General features: G+C 44.7%; 1 protein-coding gene across 5 annotated transcripts in view; it reads right to left on the bottom strand.

Annotated features, from left to right (window-relative positions):
- The window catches only part of Pid1 (phosphotyrosine interaction domain containing 1), a 303,550-nt gene that overhangs the window by 227,485 nt on the left and 54,487 nt on the right, over positions 1 to 21,578 (bottom strand). The window contains exon 1 of one of the 5 annotated variants that reach the window (NM_001003948.2): positions 20,564 to 20,868. The exons of 2 other annotated variants lie outside the window; for them this stretch is intronic. In NM_001003948.2, the coding sequence (NP_001003948.2) occupies positions 20,564 to 20,593 (30 nt within the window). In that variant the 5' untranslated portion in view covers positions 20,594 to 20,868. Of the gene's footprint in view, positions 1 to 20,563; positions 20,899 to 21,578 lie in introns of those variants that run through there. 2 more of the 5 variants (XM_011238717.3, XM_011238718.3) reach the window with 2 other exon arrangements.

Below are 21,578 nucleotides of genomic sequence, written 5' to 3' on the forward strand. Positions count from 1 at the left end.
TGCCCAACACCCGCAAGGGCCCACACGGGACTCCCCACGGGACCCTAAGACCTCTGGTGAGTGGACTACAGTGCCTGCCCCAATCCAATCGCGCGGAACTTGAGACTGCGGTACATAGGGAAGCAGGCTACCCGGGCCTGATCTGGGGCACAAGTCTCTTCCGCTCGACTCGAGACTCGAGCCCCGGGCTACCTTGCCAGCAGAGTCTTGCCCAACACCCGCAAGGGCCCACACGGGACTCCCCACGGGACCCTAAGACCTCTGGTGAGTGGACTACAGTGCCTGCCCCAATCCAATCGCGCGGAACTTGAGACTGCGGTACATAGGGAAGCAGGCTACCCGGGCCTGATCTGGGGCACAAGTCCCTTCCGCTCGACTCGAGACTCAAGCCCCGGGCTACCTTGCCAGCAGAGTCTTGCCCAACACCCGCAAGGGTCCACACGGGACTCCCCACGGGACCCTAAGACCTCTGGTGAGTGGATCACAGTGCCTGCCCCAATCCAATCGCGCGGAACTTGAGACTGCGGTACATAGGGAAGCAGGCTACCCGGGCCTGATCTGGGGCACAAGTCCCTTCCGCTCGACTCGAGACTCGAGCCCCGGGCTACCTTGCCAGCAGAGTCTTGCCCAACACCCGCAAGGGTCCACACGGGACTCCCCACGGGACCCTAAGACCTCTGGTGAGTGGACCACAGTGCCTGCCCCAATCCAATCGCGTGGAACTTGAGACTGCGGTACATAGGGAACCAGGCTACCCGGGCCTGATCTGGGGCACAAGTCCCTTCCGCTCGACTCGAGACTCGAGTCCCGGGCTACCTTGCCAGCAGAGTCTTGCCCAACACCCGCAAGGGCCCACACGGGACTCCCCACAGGACCCTAAGACCTCTGGTGAGTGGAACACAGCGCCTACCCCAATCCAATCGCGTGGAACTTGAGACTGCGGCACATAGGGAAGCAGGCTACCCGGGCTTGATCTGGGGCACAAACCCCTTCCACTCCACTCGAGCCCCGGCTACCTTGCCAGCTGAGTCGCCTGACACCCGCAAGGGCCCACACAGGATTCCACACGTGATCCTAAGACCTCTAGTGAGTGGAACACAACTTCTGCCAGGAGTCTGGTTCGAACACCAGATATCTGGGTACCTGCCTTGCAAGAAGAGAGCTTGCCTGCAGAGAATACTCTGCCCACTGAAACTAAGGAGAGTGCTACCCTCCAGGTCTGCTCATAGAGGCTAACAGAGTCACCTGAAGAACAAGCTCTTAACAGTGACAACTAAAACAGCTAGCTTCAGAGATTACCAGATGGCGAAAGGCAAACGTAAGAATCCTACTAACAGAAATCAAGACCGCTCACCATCATCAGAACGCAGCACTCCCACCCCACCTAGTCCTGGGCACCCCAACACAACCGAAAATCTAGACCCAGATTTAAAAACATTTCTCATGATGATGATAGAGGACATCAAGAAGGACTTTCATAAGTCACTTAAAGATTTACAGGAGAGCACTGCTAAAGAGTTACAGGCTCTTAAAGAAAAGCAGGAAAACACAGCCAAACAGGTGATGGAAATGAACAAAACCATACTAGAACTAAAAGGGGAAGTAGACACAATAAAGAAAACCCAAAGCGAGGCAACGCTGGAGATAGAAACCCTAGGAAAGAGATCTGGAACCATAGATGCGAGCATCAGCAACAGAATACAAGAAATGGAAGAGAGAATCTCAGGTGCAGAAGATTCCATAGAGAACATCGACACAATAGTCAAAGAAAATACAAAATGCAAAAGGATCCTAACTCAAAACATCCAGGTAATCCAGGACACAATGAGAAGACCAAACCTACGGATAATAGGAATTGATGAGAATGAAGATTTTCAACTTAAAGGGCCAGCTAATATCTTCAACAAAATAATAGAAGAAAACTTCCCAAACATAAAAAAAGAGATGCCCATGATCATACAAGAAGCATACAGAACTCCAAATAGACTGGACCAGAAAAGAAATTCCTCCCGACACATAATAATCAGAACAACAAATGCACTAAATAAAGATAGAATATTAAAAGCAGTAAGGGAGAAAGGTCAAGTAACATATAAAGGAAGGCCTATCAGAATTACACCAGACTTTTCACCAGAGACTATGAAAGCCAGAAGAGCCTGGACAGATGTTATACAGACACTAAGAGAACACAAATGCCAGCCCAGGCTACTATACCCGGCCAAACTCTCAATTACCATAGATGGAGAAACCAAAGTATTCCACGACAAAACCAAGTTCACACAATATCTTTCCACGAATCCAGCCCTTCAAAGGATAATAACAGAAAAGAAGCAATACAAGGACGGAAATCACGCCCTAGAACAACCAAGAAAGTAATCATTCAACAAACCAAAAAGAAGACAGCCACAAGAACAGAATGCCAACTCTAACAACAAAAATAAAAGGGAGCAACAATTACTTTTCCTTAATATCTCTTAATATCAATGGACTCAATTCCCCAATAAAAAGACATAGACTAACAGACTGGCTACACAAACAGGACCCAACATTCTGCTGCTTACAGGAAACCCATCTCAGGGAAAAAGACAGACACTACCTCAGAGTGAAAGGCTGGAAAACAATTTTCCAAGCAAATGGACTGAAGAAACAAGCTGGAGTAGCCATTTTAATATCGGATAAAATCGACTTCCAACCCAAAGTTATCAAAAAAGACAAGGAGGGACACTTCATACTCATCAAAGGTAAAATCCTCCAAGAGGAACTCTCAATTCTGAATATCTACGCACCAAATGCAAGGGCAGCCACATTCATTAGAGACACTTTAGTAAAGCTCAAAGCATACATTGCACCTCACACAATAATAGTGGGAGACTTCAACACACCACTTTCTTCAAAGGACAGATCGTGGAAACAGAAACTAAACAGGGACACAGTGAAACTAACAGAAGTTATGAAACAAATGGACCTGACAGATATCTACAGAACATTTTATCCTAAAACAAAAGGATATACCTTCTTCTCAGCACCTCACGGGACCTTCTCCAAAATTGACCATATAATTGGTCACAAAACAGGCCTCAATAGATACAAAAATATTGAAATTGTCCCATGTATCCTATCAGACCACCATGGCCTAAGACTGATCTTCAATAACAACATAAATAATGGAAAGCCAACATTCACGTGGAAACTGAATAACACTCTTCTCAATGATACCTTGGTCAAGGAAGGAATAAAGAAAGAAATTAAAGACTTTTTAGAGTTTAATGAAAATGAAGCCACAACGTACCCAAACCTATGGGACACAATGAAAGCATTTCTAAGAGGGAAACTCATAGCGCTGAGTGCCTCCAAGAAGAAACGGGAGACAGCACATACTAGCAGCTTGACAACACATCTAAAAGCCCTAGAAAAAAAGGAAGCAAATTCACCCAAGAGGAGTAGACGGCAGGAAATAATCAAACTCAGGGGTGAAATCAACCAAGTGGAAACAAGAAGAACTATTCAAAGAATTAACCAAACGAGGAGTTGGTTCTTTGAGAAAATCAACAAGATAGATAAACCCTTAGCTAGACTCACTAAAGGGCACAGGGACAAAATCCTAATTAACAAAATCAGAAATGAAAAGGGAGACATAACAACAGATCCTGAAGAAATCCAAAACACCATCAGATCCTTCTACAAAAGGCTATACTCAACAAAACTGGAAAACCTGGACGAAATGGGCAAATTTCTGGACAGATACCAGGTACCAAAGTTGAATCAGGATCAAGTTGACCATCTAAACAGTCCCATATCACCTAAAGAAATAGAAGCAGTTATTAATAGTCTCCCAACCAAAAAAAGCCCAGGACCAGATGGGTTTAGTGCAGAGTTCTATCAGACCTTCAAAGAAGATCTAATTCCAATTCTGCACAAACTATTTCACAAAATAGAAGTAGAAGGTACTCTACCCAACTCATTTTATGAAGCCACTATTACTCTGATACCTAAACCACAGAAAGATCCAACAAAGATAGAGAACTTCAGACCAATTTCTCTTATGAATATCGATGCAAAAATCCTCAATAAAATTCTCGCTAACCGAATCCAAGAACACATTAAAGCAATCATCCATCCTGACCAAGTAGGTTTTATTCCAGGGATGCAGGGATGGTTTAATATACGAAAATCCATCAATGTAATCCATTATATAAACAAACTCAAAGACAAAAACCACATGATCATCTCGTTAGATGCAGAAAAAGCATTTGACAAGATCCAACACCCATTCATGATAAAAGTTTTGGAAAGATCAGGAATTCAAGGCCCATACCTAAACATGATAAAAGCAATCTACAGCAAACCAGTAGCCAACATCAAAGTAAATGGAGAGAAGCTGGAAGCAATCCCACTAAAATCAGGGACTAGACAAGGCTGCCCACTTTCTCCCTACCTTTTCAACATAGTACTTGAAGTATTAGCCAGAGCAATTCGACAACAAAAGGAGATCAAGGGGATACAAATTGGAAAAGAGGAAGTCAAAATATCACTTTTTGCAGATGATATGATAGTATATATAAGTGACCCTAAAAATTCTACCAGAGAACTCCTAAACCTGATAAACAGCTTCGGTGAAGTAGCTGGATATAAAATAAACTCAAACAAGTCAATGGCCTTTCTCTATACAAAGAATAAACAGGCTGAGAAAGAAATTAGGGAAACAACACCCTTCTCAATAGTCACAAATAATATAAAATATCTTGGCGTGACTCTAACTAAGGAGGTGAAAGATCTGTATGATAAAAACTTCAAATCTCTGAAGAAAGAAATTAAAGAAGATCTCAGAAGATGGAAAGATCTCCCATGCTCATGGATTGGCAGGATCAACATTGTAAAAATGGCTATCTTGCCAAAAGCAATCTACAGATTCAATGCAATCCCCATCAAAATTCCAACTCAATTCTTCAACGAATTGGAAGGAGCAATTTGCAAATTCATCTGGAATAACAAAAAACCTAGGATAGCAAAAAGTCTTCTCAAGGATAAAAGAACTTCTGGCGGAATCACCATGCCAGACCTAAAGCTTTACTACAGAGCAATTGTGATAAAAACTGCATGGTACTGGTATAGAGACAGACAAGTAGACCAATGGAATAGAATTGAAGATCCAGAAATGAACCCACACACCTATGGTCACTTGATCTTCGACAAGGGAGCTAAAACCATCCAGTGGAAGAAAGACAGCATTTTCAACAATTGGTGCTGGCACAACTGGTTGTTATCGTGTAGAAGAATGCGAATCGATCCATACTTATCTCCTTGTACTAAGGTCAAATCTAAGTGGATCAAGGAACTTCACATAAAACCAGAGACACTGAAACTTATAGAGGAGAAAGTGGGGAAAAGCCTTGAAGATATGGGCACAGGGGAAAAATTCCTGAACAGAACAGCAATGGCTTGTGCTGTAACATCGAGAATCGACAAATGGGACCTAATGAAACTCCAAAGTTTCTGCAAGGCAAAAGACACCGTCAATAAGACAAAAAGACCACCAACAGATTGGGAAAGGATCTTTACCTATCCTAAATCAGATAGGGGACTAATATCCAACATATATAAAGAACTCAAGAAGGTGGACTTCAGAAAATCAAATAACCCCATTAAAAAATGGGGCTCAGAACTGAACAAAGAATTCTCACCTGAGGAATACCGAATGGCAGAGAAGCACTTGAAAAAATGTTCAACATCCTTAATCATCAGGGAAATGCAAATCAAAGCAACCCTGAGATTCCACCTCACACCAGTCAGAATGGCTAAGATCAAAAATTCAGGTGACAGCAGATGCTGGCGAGGATGTGGAGAAAGAGGAACACTCCTCCATTGTTGGTGGGAGTGCAGGCTTGTACAACCACTCTGGAAATCAGTCTGGCGGTTCCTCAGAAAACTGGACATAGTACTACCGGAGGATCCAGCAATACCTCTCCTGGGCATATATCCAGAAGATGCCCCAACAGGTAAGAAGGACACATGCTCCACTATGTTCATAGCAGCCTTATTTATAATAGCCAGAAGCTGGAAAGAACCTAGATGCCCCTCAACAGAGGAATGGATACAGAAAATGTGGTACATCTACACAATGGAGTACTACTCAGCTATTAAAAAGAATGAATTTATGAAATTCCTAGCCAAATGGATGGACCTGGAGGGCATCATCCTGAGTGAGGTAACACATTCACAAAGAAACTCACACAATATGTATTCACTGATAAGTGGATATTAGCCCCAAACCTAGGATACCCAAGATATAAGATATAATTTGCTAAACACATGAAACTCAAGGAGAATGAAGACTGAAGTGTGGACACTATGCCCCTCCTTAGATTTGGGAACAAAACACCCATGGAAGGAGTTACAGAGACGGAGTTTGGAGCTGAGATGAAAGGATGGACCATGTAGAGACTGCCATAGCCAGGGATCCACCCCATAATCAGCATCCAAACGCTGACACCATTGCATACACTAGCAAGATTTTATTGAAAGGACGCAGATGTAGCTGTCTCTTGTGAGACTATGCCGGGGCCCAGCAAACACAGAAGTGGATGCTCACAGTCAGCTAATGGATGGATCATAGGGCTCCCAATGGAGGAGCTAGAGAAAGTAGCCAAGGAGCTAAAGGGATCTGCAACCCTATAGGTGGAACAACATTATGAGCTAACCAATACCCCGGAGCTCTTGACTCTAGCTGCATATATATCAAAAGATGGCCTAGTCGGCCATCACTGGAAAGAGAGGCCCATTGGACTTGCAAACTTTATATGCCCCAGTACAGGGGAATACCAGGGCCAAAAAGGGGGAGTGGGTGGGCAGGGGAGTGGGGGTGGGTGGATATGGGGGACTTTTGGTATAGCATTGGAAATGTAAATGAGTTAAATACCTAATAAAAAATGGAAAAAAAAAAAAAAGTTTTTAAAATTTGGATGCAGTCCAACTTGTTATTGTGTTTTTGTCATTATCCTATAAAATCTCTGTCTAACTCAAGGATTTTGTAGGTGAACTAATGCGCATCCTCTGGGTTGCAGTAACAGTCCCATTTACACAATACTCCAATGTCTTTATAGCCCTGTAGACTGAACCCAGGGCTCCACCCATGCTAGAAAAGACGTCTACCCTTGAACTACCTCCCTAGCCCAGTATGGAGAAATTCTTGTAACACTGATTTATGTAGAAAGCACAGGAGAACATGTACAGACCCTAAGCACTCCCTCATAAAGGAATGACTAGACAAATCACAACCCAGCCCCGAACTGTACCCCAGCACTAAAGGGTGTGAACTGAAAAAGTAAAGACCCCTCAGAAAGGAGAAAGTGGGATTAAAAAATGCATTTGAAAAATGTAAATATGCCCAGAGAAAGTGACCAAGAAACAACCACTAAGCTAGAACATACAGAGACCAGGAAAGACTTCCTTCATGATGAGATTTGGGAATGGGGCACTGCACAGGATTATCAACTTCTTTGCATACCTTAAGACGGTCTGATTTGTTACTGAAAGCAGATACTTTTACACAATAGTAAATCCAATCAAGGATTAAGTAGTAGCCATAGCATGCAGCAGATGGAGCCCTGTATCTCCTATTTGCACTTCCATTTTGAAATAATTGTTGGTTTTATTTGTTTGTAATGGTTGACTAAACAGGAAGAAATATATCAGTGGATGGAAGAATCCAAAAGTAAGCATTTTAGTTAAGTGTTGTGGATTGATACAGACGGGGAAAATATAATCCTGTGTTGAAATCTTAACCCCAGTATTTCAGCAAGTGACTTAGTTTGGAAATTTGGGTGGTCTTGCCTGTCATTAGCTAATAGAACACCATCCTAGAGTCAGTTAGTTTTCTGATATAATCTTGATGTACTTATGTAAAGAGAAATTTTGATACGGGGATGGTGCCACATAAAGATGGGAACTATGTTGCCATAGCTCATGGAATGCCAAAGACTACCAGCAACTACCAGAGCCAGTGAGAGGCCTGCAACAGATTTTCCCTCACAGCCTCAGAAGGACAGCAGGCCTTAATTTTGGAGTGCAGCCTCTAGAAACAGGATGCACTCCACTGCTGCTGCTTAAGCCGTTCAGACTGTGGTAGTGTGTAAGCAACCCTAGAAGATGTATTACTCAGAAGCCAAAAATTCAACTGCAAAAGCAAAGTGGAGCATCTAGCAAGACCACATCCCGTAGGCAGTAGCTCAGTCCTCAGGGAACAAGCTCAGGGACACTGATTGTCCACTATCCACAGTAAGGGTGGTCTTAAAGCAGCATGCTACTTACACTGGGAAAAGTAGGCCATTCCCAATGCCCTGGCAGCCACATGTGCTAGACTGAAGATCCATCTTTAGTCCCAGATTACAATAGTAGAGCAACACAGAGAAGGGTTTGTTGCTGAAGAAATAAGATGGGTTCTGTTCTGAGGGAACGTGATGGTTTAAAACCACCCAGGAGACACACCACTGGGCATGTCTGTAAGGGAGTTTCCAGGGAGCATTAAGTAGGAGAACGATCCATTCCTGTATGTGGGTAGCACCATCCCATGGGCTGGGATCCAGCATGGAGTGAAAGGGGAAAAGTAAGATGCTACCTGAGTGCCTGCATTCACATCTGTCTTCTTCTTGGTCCACCCAGATGTGAAAAACCTCTGCCTGCCACAGCTGTGGGGTGTTCCAAAAGCTCTAACCACCATACCCTCCTACCAAAATGGATGGGTGGCATCCACTCAAACCACAGGTGAAAGTAAACCTTCTTTCTGTCAGTTTCTTCTTGCTGGTTGTTTATAGTGATAAGAATCACGGCTCATACAGGGTGAACGGCAATGTGACATTCCTTGCTCCCAGTGACTATTTAATTTCTCCCCCATCCCTAGACACACAGGCAATACCTGTCTCTGAAGGAAAGAATAAAAGCCAAGACAGTATTTAGCCCTTAAAGAAACAGAGGCCAAGAGACAACTGGACAGCAATTCAGATGCCCTTCCTTCACTGCCTAGGAATGAAAAATGTCTGTGTCTTCGTGGCTAAAAGAGGGGAAGGTTTTAGGCTAAAAGTTCAAAGGTGAACTTGACAGGAAAGAGTGTCTTCTGACTCTTAGTACATTCATTTTTGTTTTAAAACAAAAATTAATCCTTCAAAATAACAGATGCAGGAACCAAATAAAACAGTGCAAAAAATATAGAACCAGATACTGTCAACCTATATACAGGGTCAAGAATATAATGAGCTCTCCAGGAGGTCAGGCTGAGAGGCATGCGCTCCGGGCCACTGGCATGCATTCCAAATCGGGAAAAGGCAAACAGCAGAGTTCAACTAGTCGGGTCTATCAGGTATATTTGAAAACAAGATTCTAAATCCTACTTGGACCCAGTCCACTGGAGAAATTCCAGTCAGCTCCACCTCAAGGCAACATCACAACCCAAAATCTTGTCTAGTATTGAGGTTTATTGTCTGTACAGCAAAGGGACATTCTGTCATTTCCCAGAGTCCCTGCCTTCAGGGACAAAGCACATGTCACATTCAAGATAGTCTCATCCTAGAAGGCTGATCAGAAGAGGATGGAAGAAGGAATATAGTTGCCTGTAATTAGGGACACCAGCCTGGAGTGAGTTAGCTTTCCACTGTTTTCAAAGTTAAAGTAGCTAATAAAAGGAGAGTCACCGTGACCCAAGACGCGACATCTGCGGACAGCAAACTGGTAGACACGCATGAACAAACTGAGAAGGGGGCAGGCTTCCATTCATGCAAGCTTCCTAGCTCTCAAGGAAAGGATTACACAAACCAGGCAGCTGAAAACAACAAGATCTATTCCCTCACAGTTTAGAAAGCTAAAAGGCAAAGGTAGAGGGGCTGGAGAGATGGCTCAGTGGTTAAGAGCACCAACTGCTCTTCCGGAGGTCCTGAGTTCAAATCCCAGCACCCACACGGTGGCTCACAACCATCTGCAATGGGATCAGACGCTCTTCTGGTGCATCTGAAGACAGCTACAGTGTACTTACATATAGTAATAAATAAATGTTAAAAAAAAAAAGAAATCTTGCCTTCTATAATTAGAAAAAAGATGCAAAGCTAGAGATGTTTGCCAGCCATCCTCCATCCAGGGCTTCAGGGAAGACTGTTTCCTGAACTCTGGTATTCTCTACTGATCGCTGGCCTTCCTTGGCTTGTAGCAGCTGAATAATACCATCCTCAACCTCTATCTTCAAGTGCTGTCTCCATACCTATAAATCTGTCCTTACCAGGACAGCAGCCATTGGCCCTGTGATACAGCAATTTGGCCTCATCTTCACCTGATTGCATCTCCATGGGCTTTTTGTATTTTTCAAATAAGGTCACATTTGCAGGTATCAGAGGTTAAAGTTTCAACATAACTGCCTGGAAGACACAGTTCAGCCCGTAACAGTAAGATGTGGAGACCTTAGTTTGAACCTGAATTTTGGTCCCCTGTTTGTTGTGTCAAAGACATAAACAATAATATAATATGCATGTTTAAATACTGAAAGAAAATGGCATACTCCAATATCGCTTTTCCTTGGTAGGTAGGTTACCCAGCTGTTTAACCATCCAAATGCCTGCTTTCTTACCAGGGAAGCTCATTTACAGATATGGTTTTACCTTTATCTTTTGTTGTGTCAGAATCACACTATGGCTACTAAGATGTCAGCCATCACATTTATGCCCAGAACAGGAAGAAGACAGAAAACGGGGAAATGACTATTCCCTCAAGAAGCATCATTTGCTATTTATAAAGAGAGTAGATTCTTTTTCTCCTATACTATAGTATTCAAAATTGATCTCTGAAAATTCTTAGACTATATGTGATGAGATGGGTGTGGCTAGATCTTATTCCCTGATCTGGTCATGGCTCTGTTAGCAGAGGGTAAAAATGCAGGGCTGAGGGGACCTAATGAACTAACTGTCATCTGTAGTCATCCATTCTATCACCATTAAAGGAGGAAAAGTCTCTGTCCCTTGGGGTTTTCTCAGAGGTTCAACATACTCTCAATACATAGCAAAACATGACACACATGACACACAGAAGCACAAAACATAGGATGAAGGCTTGAGACCAGAAAACCAGATACATATCGAAGCTCTTCCTCCAAGGAGTGCTGGCACAGGGTTGGGGGTGGGGCTGAGGGGGTGTTTAAGGAAGCTCCAGAGAATCTATATTTTGGTTTGAATGAAAATGTCCCCCATAGGTTTAGATATTTAAATATTTGGTGCTCAGTTGGTGGCACTGTCCAGGGAGGTATACCCTTTCTAGAGAAAGTAAGATACTAAGGGTGGCCTTTGAGAGTGTATAGCCTCACCCTCCTTCCAGTTTACTTTCTGCTTCCTGTTTGAAGCCAAAGATGTGATGTCTCAGCTTCCTGCTCCAATAGCCTGCTGTCATGCCTCCCCAACCATTTCTCTCTCTCTCTGTGTCTCTCTGTCTCTCTCTCTCTTTCTCTCATCATAAGCCAAAAATATTCTTGCTTCTGAGCATGGTACTTTATCATACCAACACAAAGAAACAGATACACTTTTTTTTGTTTTTTGTTTTTTGTTTTTGGTTTTTTTTTGTTTTGTTTTTGTTTTAAGATTATTTCTTTAATTAGTAGCTTTGTCAATCTTAATTTACATTTCTTATATATATTTTTTATATTTTATATATATGTCTTTTATATATATGTGTGTGTGTGTGTGTATGTATGTATATATATATATATATACTTTTTATTAGGTATTTTCCTCATTTACATTTCCAATGCTATCCCAAAAGACCCCCATACCCTCCCACCCACTCCCCTACCCACCCATTCCCATTTTTTGGCCCTGGCATTCCCCTGTACTGGGGCATATAAAGTTTGCAAGTCCAATGGGCCTCTCTTTCCAGTGATGGCCGACTAGGCCATCTTTTGATACATAAGCAGCTAGAGTCAAGAGCTCCGGGGTACTGGTTAGTTCATAATGTTGTTCCACCTATAGGGTTGCAGATCTCTTTAGCTCCTTGAGTACTTTCTCTAGCTCCTCCAATGGGGGCCCTGTGATCCATCCAATAGCTGCCTGTGAGCATCCACTTCTGTGTTTGCTAGGCCCCGGCATAGTCTCACAAGAGACAGCTATATCTGGGTCCTTTCAGCAAAATCTTGCTAGTATATGCAATGGTGTCAGCGTTTGGAAGCTGATTATGGGATGGAACCCTGGATATGGCAGGCTCTACATGGTCCATCCTTTTGACACAGCTCCAAACTTTGTCTCTGTAACTCCTTCCATGGGTGTTTTGTTCCCAATTCTAAGAAGGGGCAAAATGTCCACACTTTGGTCTTCATTCTTCTTGAGTTTCATGCGTTTAGCAAATTGTATCTTATATCTTGGGTATCCTAAGTTTCTGGGCTAATATCCACTTATCAGTGAGTACATATTGTGTGAGTTCCTTTGTGATGGGTTACCTCACTCAGGATGATGCCCTCCAGGTCCATCCATTTGCCTAGGAATTTCATAAATTCATTCTTTTTAATAGCTGAGTAGTACTCCATTGTGTAAATGTACCACATTTTCTGTATCCATTCCTCTGTTGAGGGGCATCTGGGTTCTTTCCAGCTTCTGGCTATTATAAATAAGACTGCTCGGATACACTTAATGTTATATTAAAAACTGGTTGCTGTTGCCATTATCATCATTAATAATAACCATTGCCTATGAATGTAAGTTTGCAACAAATAGATACTAATAATTTTGTTTCCCATAATTAGTGGAAACTAGCAGGATAAACTCTTGCCCACAATCTCTTTCTTTACTGCCCTTTTGGGCCACTGTATTCCTGAGAGTACCTGGAAGCTAGATTCTTCCAGCTGTGAATAACTGAGAGCATGTATGGATTTGGAAATTTTAGAATTTCTTGAGGAGTTAAAAAGTTCCCCTAGAGACATGACTCTCAACTCCCATAATACACAGGACTTTGTAAGAGTCATCTTAGATGACTGATGTCCCTAGAGATCTTTGTGACATGGCAGAAAACAAGGATGTAGCAATACCTTAACACAGGCTCATCCCCAAGACACTCACAGCCAGACCCCTCCAAAATAGAGAACCCAGTAGCCAGAGCCATAGAGCTTGTGACCTTCTTCCAAGACACAACCCAGCTCCCAGCTCCACCCTCACTCTCAGAAGTGTTTGAGAGTGTGGCAAAGCTAAACACTGGACCCATGTTCTCGGCTTCCAGTTGTGAGGATAACGCCATGCAATGGTGCATACTTTCCCATTGGAAAAGACTGGAGGACCTTCCTTAGTGACACTCAACCACTGAGAAATTTACAACATCCACAAAGTTTCTAGCTAAGGAAGCCAGAACTCTCAGAAACAGTGAAAGTTGCAACACACACCAAGGGACAAAATAATACTAAGCTCAAGTTGGAGACAAAAACTGAGTCCTCCAAAGTATACAATGATATCCTTCCTTTCTGGAAGCTTCTCAACATACCTTCACCCTGCGGAGGGCTTGGGACCTGTTACATGTGTGTACTATCATGGCAAATGGGAGAGAAACACACTTCTGTCCAGTGAGAGTATTGTATATTACAAAGCCTCTGCCAAGCAGCTACTTCTGAGGCATAGATAGAGAACACAAAACTCAGAGAAGTTATAAGACTAAATGATGGGACTGCAAAGAGAGTGCAGTCAGGGAAGTTTCTGTCACCTAAGCAGCAGGATTCAAGTTTGTTCTCCAAGGTGGCAGCGAGTGCTTTTAATCACAATACTGGGAAGGTGGAGACAGTTGCAGCCTTGGAGTTCACTGGTCAGCCAGCTTTGTAGACTTTGAGTACCCAGTCAGTGAGAGACTCTCTCTCTCTCTCTCTCTCTCTCTGTCTCTCTGTTGTCTCTCTGTCTGTTTCTCTCTGTCTCTGTCTGTCTCTCTCTGTTTCTCTGTCTGTCTCTGTCTGTCTCTCTCTCTGTTTCTCTGTCTGTCTCTGTCTCTCTTTCTCTGTCTGTCTCTCTGTCTGTCTCTGTCTGTCTCTCTGTCTCTCTCTTTCTGTCTCTGTCTCTCTGTCTCTCTCTGTCTGTCTCTCTGTCTGTCTCTGTCTCTCTCTCTGTCACTGTCTCTCTCTCTGTCTCTCTCTTTCTCTCTCTCTGTCTCTGTTTCTGTCTCTCTGTCTGTCTCTGTCTGTCTCTCTCTGTTTCTCTCTCTCTGTCTCTCTGTCTCTCTGTCTCTCTGTCTCTCTGTCTCTCTCTGTCTGTCTCTCTCTGTCTCTGTCTCTCTGTCTGTCTCTGTCTCTCTGTCTCTGTCTGTCTCTCTGTCTCTCTCTGTCTCTGTCTGTCTCTCTGTCTCTCTCTCTGTCACTGTCTCTCTCTGTCTCTCTGTCTCTCTCTCTTTCTCTCTCTGTCTCTGTCTCTCTGTCTCTGTCTGTCTCTCTGTCTGTCTCTCTCTGTCTCTCTCTCTCTCTCTCTGTCTCTCTCTCTGTCTCTCTCTCTGTCTCTCTCTCTCTCACACACACACAACCCTCAAGGTGGTAGCTCCTAAGACACATGAACAAGCACATGCAAGTACAAACACATACAGAGTCTAAACTACAGCTTTATCAGCAAACAACTAAATCAAATGTATTTCTAAAGATACAGGTTACATCTTTGGTTACATTTTAGCCAAATGATACCTGATTTCTGGAACAACCCGCTCAATAACATTATTGCAGGAGGGCCCCTTATCAAGGTGAGATCGCAAAGCAAACAGAAGATTGCAGAAGGGATCTGGGTCATTAAACATGGAAAGGGAGATGTGGTGAGACACTGGAAGTACTGAAAGGTGCCATGATTATGAAGTAACTCTGTTCTCCCTCTTCTATGACACCTCCCTTGTCAGACCTCAGGCTCAGAGGTCAGAGCTGGTGAACATATGATGGTGTTTTATCACTAATTAGCTGCTAAATTGGGATCAGTACTTGGGTTTTAGTTAACACAAAAAGATGGTAAGCTAAATTATATTGGACTTTGAGGAAGACTTTGGACAAACACCTCAACTATTTCCTCCTGCTCTCCTTCTATGGAGCCTCTGTTTAGATCTGTGGCTCTGGGGACCGAAAGGCACACTGCAGCCATTGAGAAAGACTGAATTCATTTTATTTGCTGGCCAATAAGGTGGCCCTGGCCCACTGCTATTTGGGGAGTCACACTGCAGTCCTGTGGAAGACTGATTTCTAGTGACTTCGGGGCTGCAGGGTGACTCCACCTGAGTCTCCTCCAGGGCTAAGGGACAGGGCAGAAAGGAGTCAGTGTCCAGGAAAAGGAGGGAAGAGATAATTCAGAACATCAAACAACATGCAAAGGTTGCCCAATGCTGGAATGTAAACCAGAAAGGTCAACAAGAAGCGGTCATTAGGCAACGGGGAGCCAGGGGGGCAGGGAGTCTCCCAATACCTGTGTTTCGCAAATCACTTAGTGGGGATTTTGCTGACAAATTTGGAAAAAGTCAATGATATTAAAACAGCACCTCAATTCTGGGAGAGGGGAAGGCAGCAGTTAATGAACACTCCAGCTTTGTGCTTTGCAATAAGAGGTGCAAAAATTGCAAAATTTAGGGGGGATTTGATGGGAAGGCGGGGCCTCGGAGAAGGGGCTTTTTATTTGAAGCCTAAGCTCTGGATCCTCCCAGCCTGTCTTCATCCCCCTTGCCTATGTCTTACCAAACTCAGGCAGACTGTCCAGGTAACTGAGTTTGACTTAAAGCCTCCAGTTCAGATAAATACGATGTGCTCCATTGGAAAAGCATCTCAAAGGAAAATAGGGGACTCCAGCCATCATGAGACTGATTAGATTATTTCTCTCAAAGACTTGAGTCATCATACTTTAGGGGACCCTGAATCAACACCGACAACCACATTTCTGCAATAGGAAATGTGAAAGTGGCCCAGGCTGGTGTATAGGCTGATACTCCAGGTACTTGAAAGCTGGAGCAGGAGGATCACAAATATGGGGCTAGCCTGGGCTACAGAGTAAATTCAAAGTCAGAGTAGACAACTCAATTCTCTGACCTCTTATTTTTTTAATCTATAAAATGGGAATAAAAATGGCCATGGGAAATAAATGATCCAGATAATTCCTATAAAATTCAATGTCATGCCGCATAGAGAGAACACACACTGGACAAATAGGCTGCTATCCCCCCTCACTCTCGTCTGTGTTCCTGCTGTCAATTTGGTTGGCCTGGCAAACTGTCCAGCTGCCCAAGCCTTCAGTCTGCCTGATGAGCCAGGTCTAACGTTTCCAGCCGCTGTGATAGAGGGCTTGTCAGTATTGCTTCTCGGGGGACAAGGGAAACCACCATGATAACAGAGAAATCAATCTAGAACAATCCACTCAGCATCGGGTAAAGATACAGCAGGCACGGCAGAGCAGGGCAGGCACAAGACAATTCTGAGGAACAATATACTCTTTCCCCTCTCTAAATCACTCAAGCAACATTTTAATGGAAAACTTTGGTCACAGTTTAGATGGGAAATACCCCCCACAGGCTCATGTATTTGGTTGCTTGATCCCCAGCTAGTGACTCCATTGTGAGAGGTGTGGCCTAGCGGAAGAGGCGGGCCATTGAGCAGTGAGTCTGGACCCCTCCTCCCATCCTCTCCCTGTTTGCTGACTCTCTGAGGTATGAAAGGTAGAGAATTCCAGCAGCCTGGTCCCCCACTATGGAGCGAGCTGAGCCCACACACCTTCTCTAACATGGTGGAAGGTATTCCCTCAAACCATGAACCAAGCAAAACCCTCCATTAAGTTGCTTCTGTCAGTTATGGTATCAAAGCGCCAGCAATGGTCTCTAATACAGATTTCAACCTCTTGATCAGCCAGAAGTTTAACCGGAAACCAAAAGTAAAGTCTGGCAGCCATGCCTTTCTCTCTGTGCTTTCTTATTTTATCCACAGCACAGGCATTGGCTAAAATGGGACTAAAGGCACAAATCTTAAGCAAACAAAACACAGATGTAGGGATAAACATGGAAAGAGTGTCATCTCCCAGAAATGATTCGGCTGAAACCTTTGCAGAGCATCTAATGTAAAGGTGCTTTATACACAGTCACAGAAGTTTCTAGAACTTATCTGTCAGGCGTCATTTTGAGCAAGTTCCTCTCAATCCTTGGAATGTACCCACCCCTAAGTGTGGGCTTCTTTTCTCTTGACAGTCTTGTTTAAATCACCAGCCTTCCTCTCCTCTGAGGACTTACATGTCAGTTGTAACTCATGATTATAATACTCTTGCCTATTACATTTGGGAAGCAATCATTAAATCCACTGGAAAACCCAGGCAGATTTTGAAGTATCAAAGCTGAAGTAATACCTCCATTTGAAAAAAACCCTAAGACTTAGCTTTTTCTACTGAAAGAAACCCCTCTACTTGTCTGAAAAGAGCCTGCCTCAAATAGCCTCTTTAAAAGTCTATAGCACTTGTCTCTACAAGAAAAATAAAGTCAACTCTGCAGAAGAGAAGGTGAAATTCACATTTACATTTAGCAAAACTAGGATGGCCATTGACGTCTCCGTGTCCCTTTTGATCCCATTATATGTGTAATGGCAGAAGTACCCAGGAAAGAACTTGAGTGAAACACAGCAGTTTTAACATTCAAGGGAGCAGATTAAGTGGCCACAATTCTTGTGACTGAATGAGAAATTACCCAGCTCAGTCCTCCCCAGGGCAACAGGTCCATTTGCCTGGACTGGATTTGGGTCAAAGAACTAAATTTCAGAAAATAGCAGTAGCATTTGTTGTGTTGTTGTTGTTGTTGTTTTGCTAGCAAATAGATAATAATGATAATAATTCAGTCTGATAAAAGGCTCCCTAGGCTCCTGACCCCTCGCTGCATTCACTGAAAAGACAGTCAGAGGGTGAACGTCTGGGCTCAGGGAAGTTGGGCCACATTCCCAGACCCTCGGAGCTTTCCAGTGGGAAGTGATAAAAATCAAGTAAGAAAAGATGCTGTTGTCTGCTCCTGTGCCTCTTCTGTGTCTAGGTGTTTATACAACTAATGGATGGCCTGGTCCTTTTGGGAAGTTCGGAAAATGCTTCCTTGAAGTATTTCCTGTGCTCTGGCTCCTCTCAAAATGTTTGTATTGAAAATCAGTGAGGGGAAAAATGGGGTGAGTGTATAGGACAAGGTTGAAGAAATCTGTGAACAGAGAACGAGGTTTAAGCATTGCTAAAAAGCAGGGCTCACTAGTAACTTCCCCACCCAATACCACTCCCATTGTTCTGTCCATACCCTTATATTTGGGCACAGAAACACATCAGAACCAGAAGCCAGTATATCTATATGATTGTACCTTGAGATCCACGGGGGGGGGGGGGGGTATGAAAACCATTTCAGACAGTAAAGGCACTACAGAGATAACCATTTGACGGAGATACCGAGGCACACAGCATCAGTAACCTATTACAAGCAGCCCTCTCACCAACATAACCTCAAGAGCTTCCTCTCACAGAAGCAAAACCATATAAACTATACGTCTTTAAGAAGAATCCATGAGCCATTTGGGAAAAAGCCATGAGCAGGAATAGCACGCTCCAAGTTTGGCTTGCTTTTAGGAGTCTCAAGACTTGAGACTGATTTTTAAATTTGGAGCCAGGCAGTGGTACTGGCTGTAGGTATGCACCTGCATCGGAGACTGGCTGTTACACCGTCGTAATAGCCCTGTTTTTACTACGGCTCTGCAAAAGCCTAAAATCCAGGCTCTTTGAACATGACCCCTTGAAATAAAGCAAACTCATAGCATGCCCAAACTAAGATGCTCACAACCAAATACATGTGCATGTTTTCCAGAAGGGCAAGGAAACATGCCAATCAAGGAATAATATCCACAGGGGATTAACACCGGACTACTTGCCTGCCAAGGGCCATGTGCTGCAGAGCTGAGGGGCATGGAATGGGCCAGGAAGAGTAATTCTAACAGATGAAAATCTACAAATATTTCAGAGGAGTCCAGGCAATACACACCACCTTCAGGGCCTGTGACCACATCCCTTAAAGGGTTTCCAAAACCCACTCACAGCACTTGGATGGCGACCACCAACTCTGCTCACTCGTTCTGATGCTCTAGAATCGAATGCAGGCCTTGAATCAAGAGAGAGATTCGAATGCACCACTTACATCTGCTACCACTTATAAAATACACTCAGATTACCTCATGCCAGCTGCCCCAAGGGTACTCAGATGGTCTCTTAATAAACTAGAGAGGGGGTCAGGAGACTGGGCACCATGTCTTCATCTCCAAAGCTAGCCAAGGGGTTGATTTAATCTGTTTGAGACCTGCAGGAATTGGCCTGGAATCCAGGTCTCTCTATAAGTGGGAACATGCTATCCCTAAGCTGCAGCCCTGGAGACCACTGGGAAGGGCTTTTTTTTTTTTTTTTTTTTTTTTTTTTTTTGGTGAGGTGAGGGCAATCTGGTTCTATGAAATGCAATGCCCCCTGCAGGCTAACACTGTGGATAAAAGCTGGGAGGCAGAGTTGGCTTTGCTGAGCATTTGAGGGGGCTGTCGGTGTTGGGAGCTTGGAATGCTCTTTGAGAAACCTCCCAAGTCAGCCAGGATCCTGGCCTCTCTAACCTAAGTCTCCAGACAACGCTCAGCCTCCTATACTTTTTACCAGTAAACACTTCTTCAAAGTTTACTACACAACAGTGTAGCCCTGAGTCTGCCAAAAAGTCTAGCTGCAGGATTTAAAGAAAGGCTGCTGTCCCCCTGGAGAGTATTTGTGAGCAAACGGTAGTCATCAAACCTTCCAGCCAGGGCCGTCCCAAGGACCAAAGTGTCACAGACTGAGTCCTATCTGCAGAAACTCCCCTCTTTCTGGTGTTAACCTTCCTCTCCCCCCACTCTCTAGTTTCAGAAACTAAATCAAAAACCCTGTGACACGTCAGGGGACAGCAATGAAAAACTTTTAGTGAGATGAGCCGGGACACCATCATTCCTGGCTGAAATTTACTTTTGCCTTTCAAATATCTGCAGAAGCTTGGATTTGGGGGACATGAAGAGGAGAGAGTGCCAATGAAATAGGGGGAAAAGAAAATACGTCGCATACCACGACCAAGCCAAACCAAGCCTGACATTTCCAAATTATATTGGCAAATGCATGCTTTCACAAATCATTTGTTCTGTCTTTTCCTAGAGACAAAGGGGAGGGGGGGAGATCTGAATTCAAATATCCTAACCCCAGACCAGTAAATTGTGTCAGTGAGATGCATTCTTTAATGTTGTTCAGAAAGTCTAATGTTATTTATATCAACACGCGCACCAACACCAACACCTTCAGGACAAAAGTTGTAAGGCAGGAGGCAGCCCCCTAATGAATTTCATCGTCCTTTGACCCTGGATGGGTTCCGAGCTCTGGGCTGAGCACACAAGCATCCAGTTCCCATAGATGAATTTTACAGGATTGTGGAGATGAGGGGACTTTGGGGAGGGGAAAATTGGGGGATGTAAATCCCTGAAAATGAGCCAAAACATCACCTTGGCTACTTCAACCCAGCACCTCCTCTTCCAGGCTGGCCCCGGGGCCTCTCGGGTGCCCCTTACCTGCAGGCGCTCAGTAGCCGGCTGCCACATCTTCCAGCCGTGGGGTTTTGGCAGAGGAGACGCTGGCGAGACTCTGTGGGTTGCGCCCGGAAGGAGAGAGATCTGCGGTCCCGCTGTCACATCTGGGGTCAGCGTCTGCAGGCTGAGCGTCCTGGCGCCGGCCGCAGCCCGGTGGGCGCAAGGGCTGAGAGCGGGACGAGGCGGCGCTCCGCTGCCGGCAACTTGTGGGCTCCGCTCCGGCCGCCAGTCGGTGCGCAGCTCAGACGATTGCGCAGCTCCGCCCGGGCCCCAGCGCCGCGGCCGCTCCCTCCTCCCCCCGCCGCCGCCCGGACCTGCGCGGTCTGAGCATGCCCGGGCGGGCTTCTGCCAGGGGGGTGGGGGTGGGGGGGACCGGCGCCCGGGGCTGTGGGGTCTGTACCCCTCAGACCCTGGCATCCTGCAAACCCTGGAGAGGCTAGAAGCTGATCAAGCCCCTAAGTTGGTACTGGATCTGGTAGAAGGCTCAAAGTGGCCCGGGAAGAAAGGGCCTGGTGGAAAGATAGTGCTGCCCCTCCCGGGTGTGTGTGTGTGGGGGGGGGGGGGTCATTCAGTGAGAGTCTCTGAGTCACTTGGGACATGCATAAGAGAGCTTCGATCCCTTGGGTTATCTGAGGGATCGCTCCACCTGCTTCACCAAGTTCCGGAGATACACTGGTGCTCAGTAAAGGACAAGAGCACACCCCTCTGCTGAGCTTACATTACATGAGGGAGATGGTGATGGAGGAAAGACCTGCTGGTAGTAAATGTTGGGAAGAAAAGCAAAAGAGCTGGTGTATAGAGAAACGCATAGGAGTACATCCTTAAGACACAAAGCCATTGGAAGGCATTGGCATGCGTGGGACTCTGCAGGATATAGGGTCTGGAGAGCCTTAAGAGAGAGGACACATAGTTCACCAACAAGCATCTTCCAGATCTTTCAGATATTAACGGGACTCTGAGAACCCATGGGGCCACCATACCGATCTCCCAGGTCTGG

This window comes from Mus musculus, chromosome 1 (genome assembly GCF_000001635.26).
Source record: "Mus musculus strain C57BL/6J chromosome 1, GRCm38.p6 C57BL/6J".
In the NCBI taxonomy this organism is placed as follows: domain Eukaryota; kingdom Metazoa; phylum Chordata; class Mammalia; order Rodentia; family Muridae; genus Mus; species Mus musculus.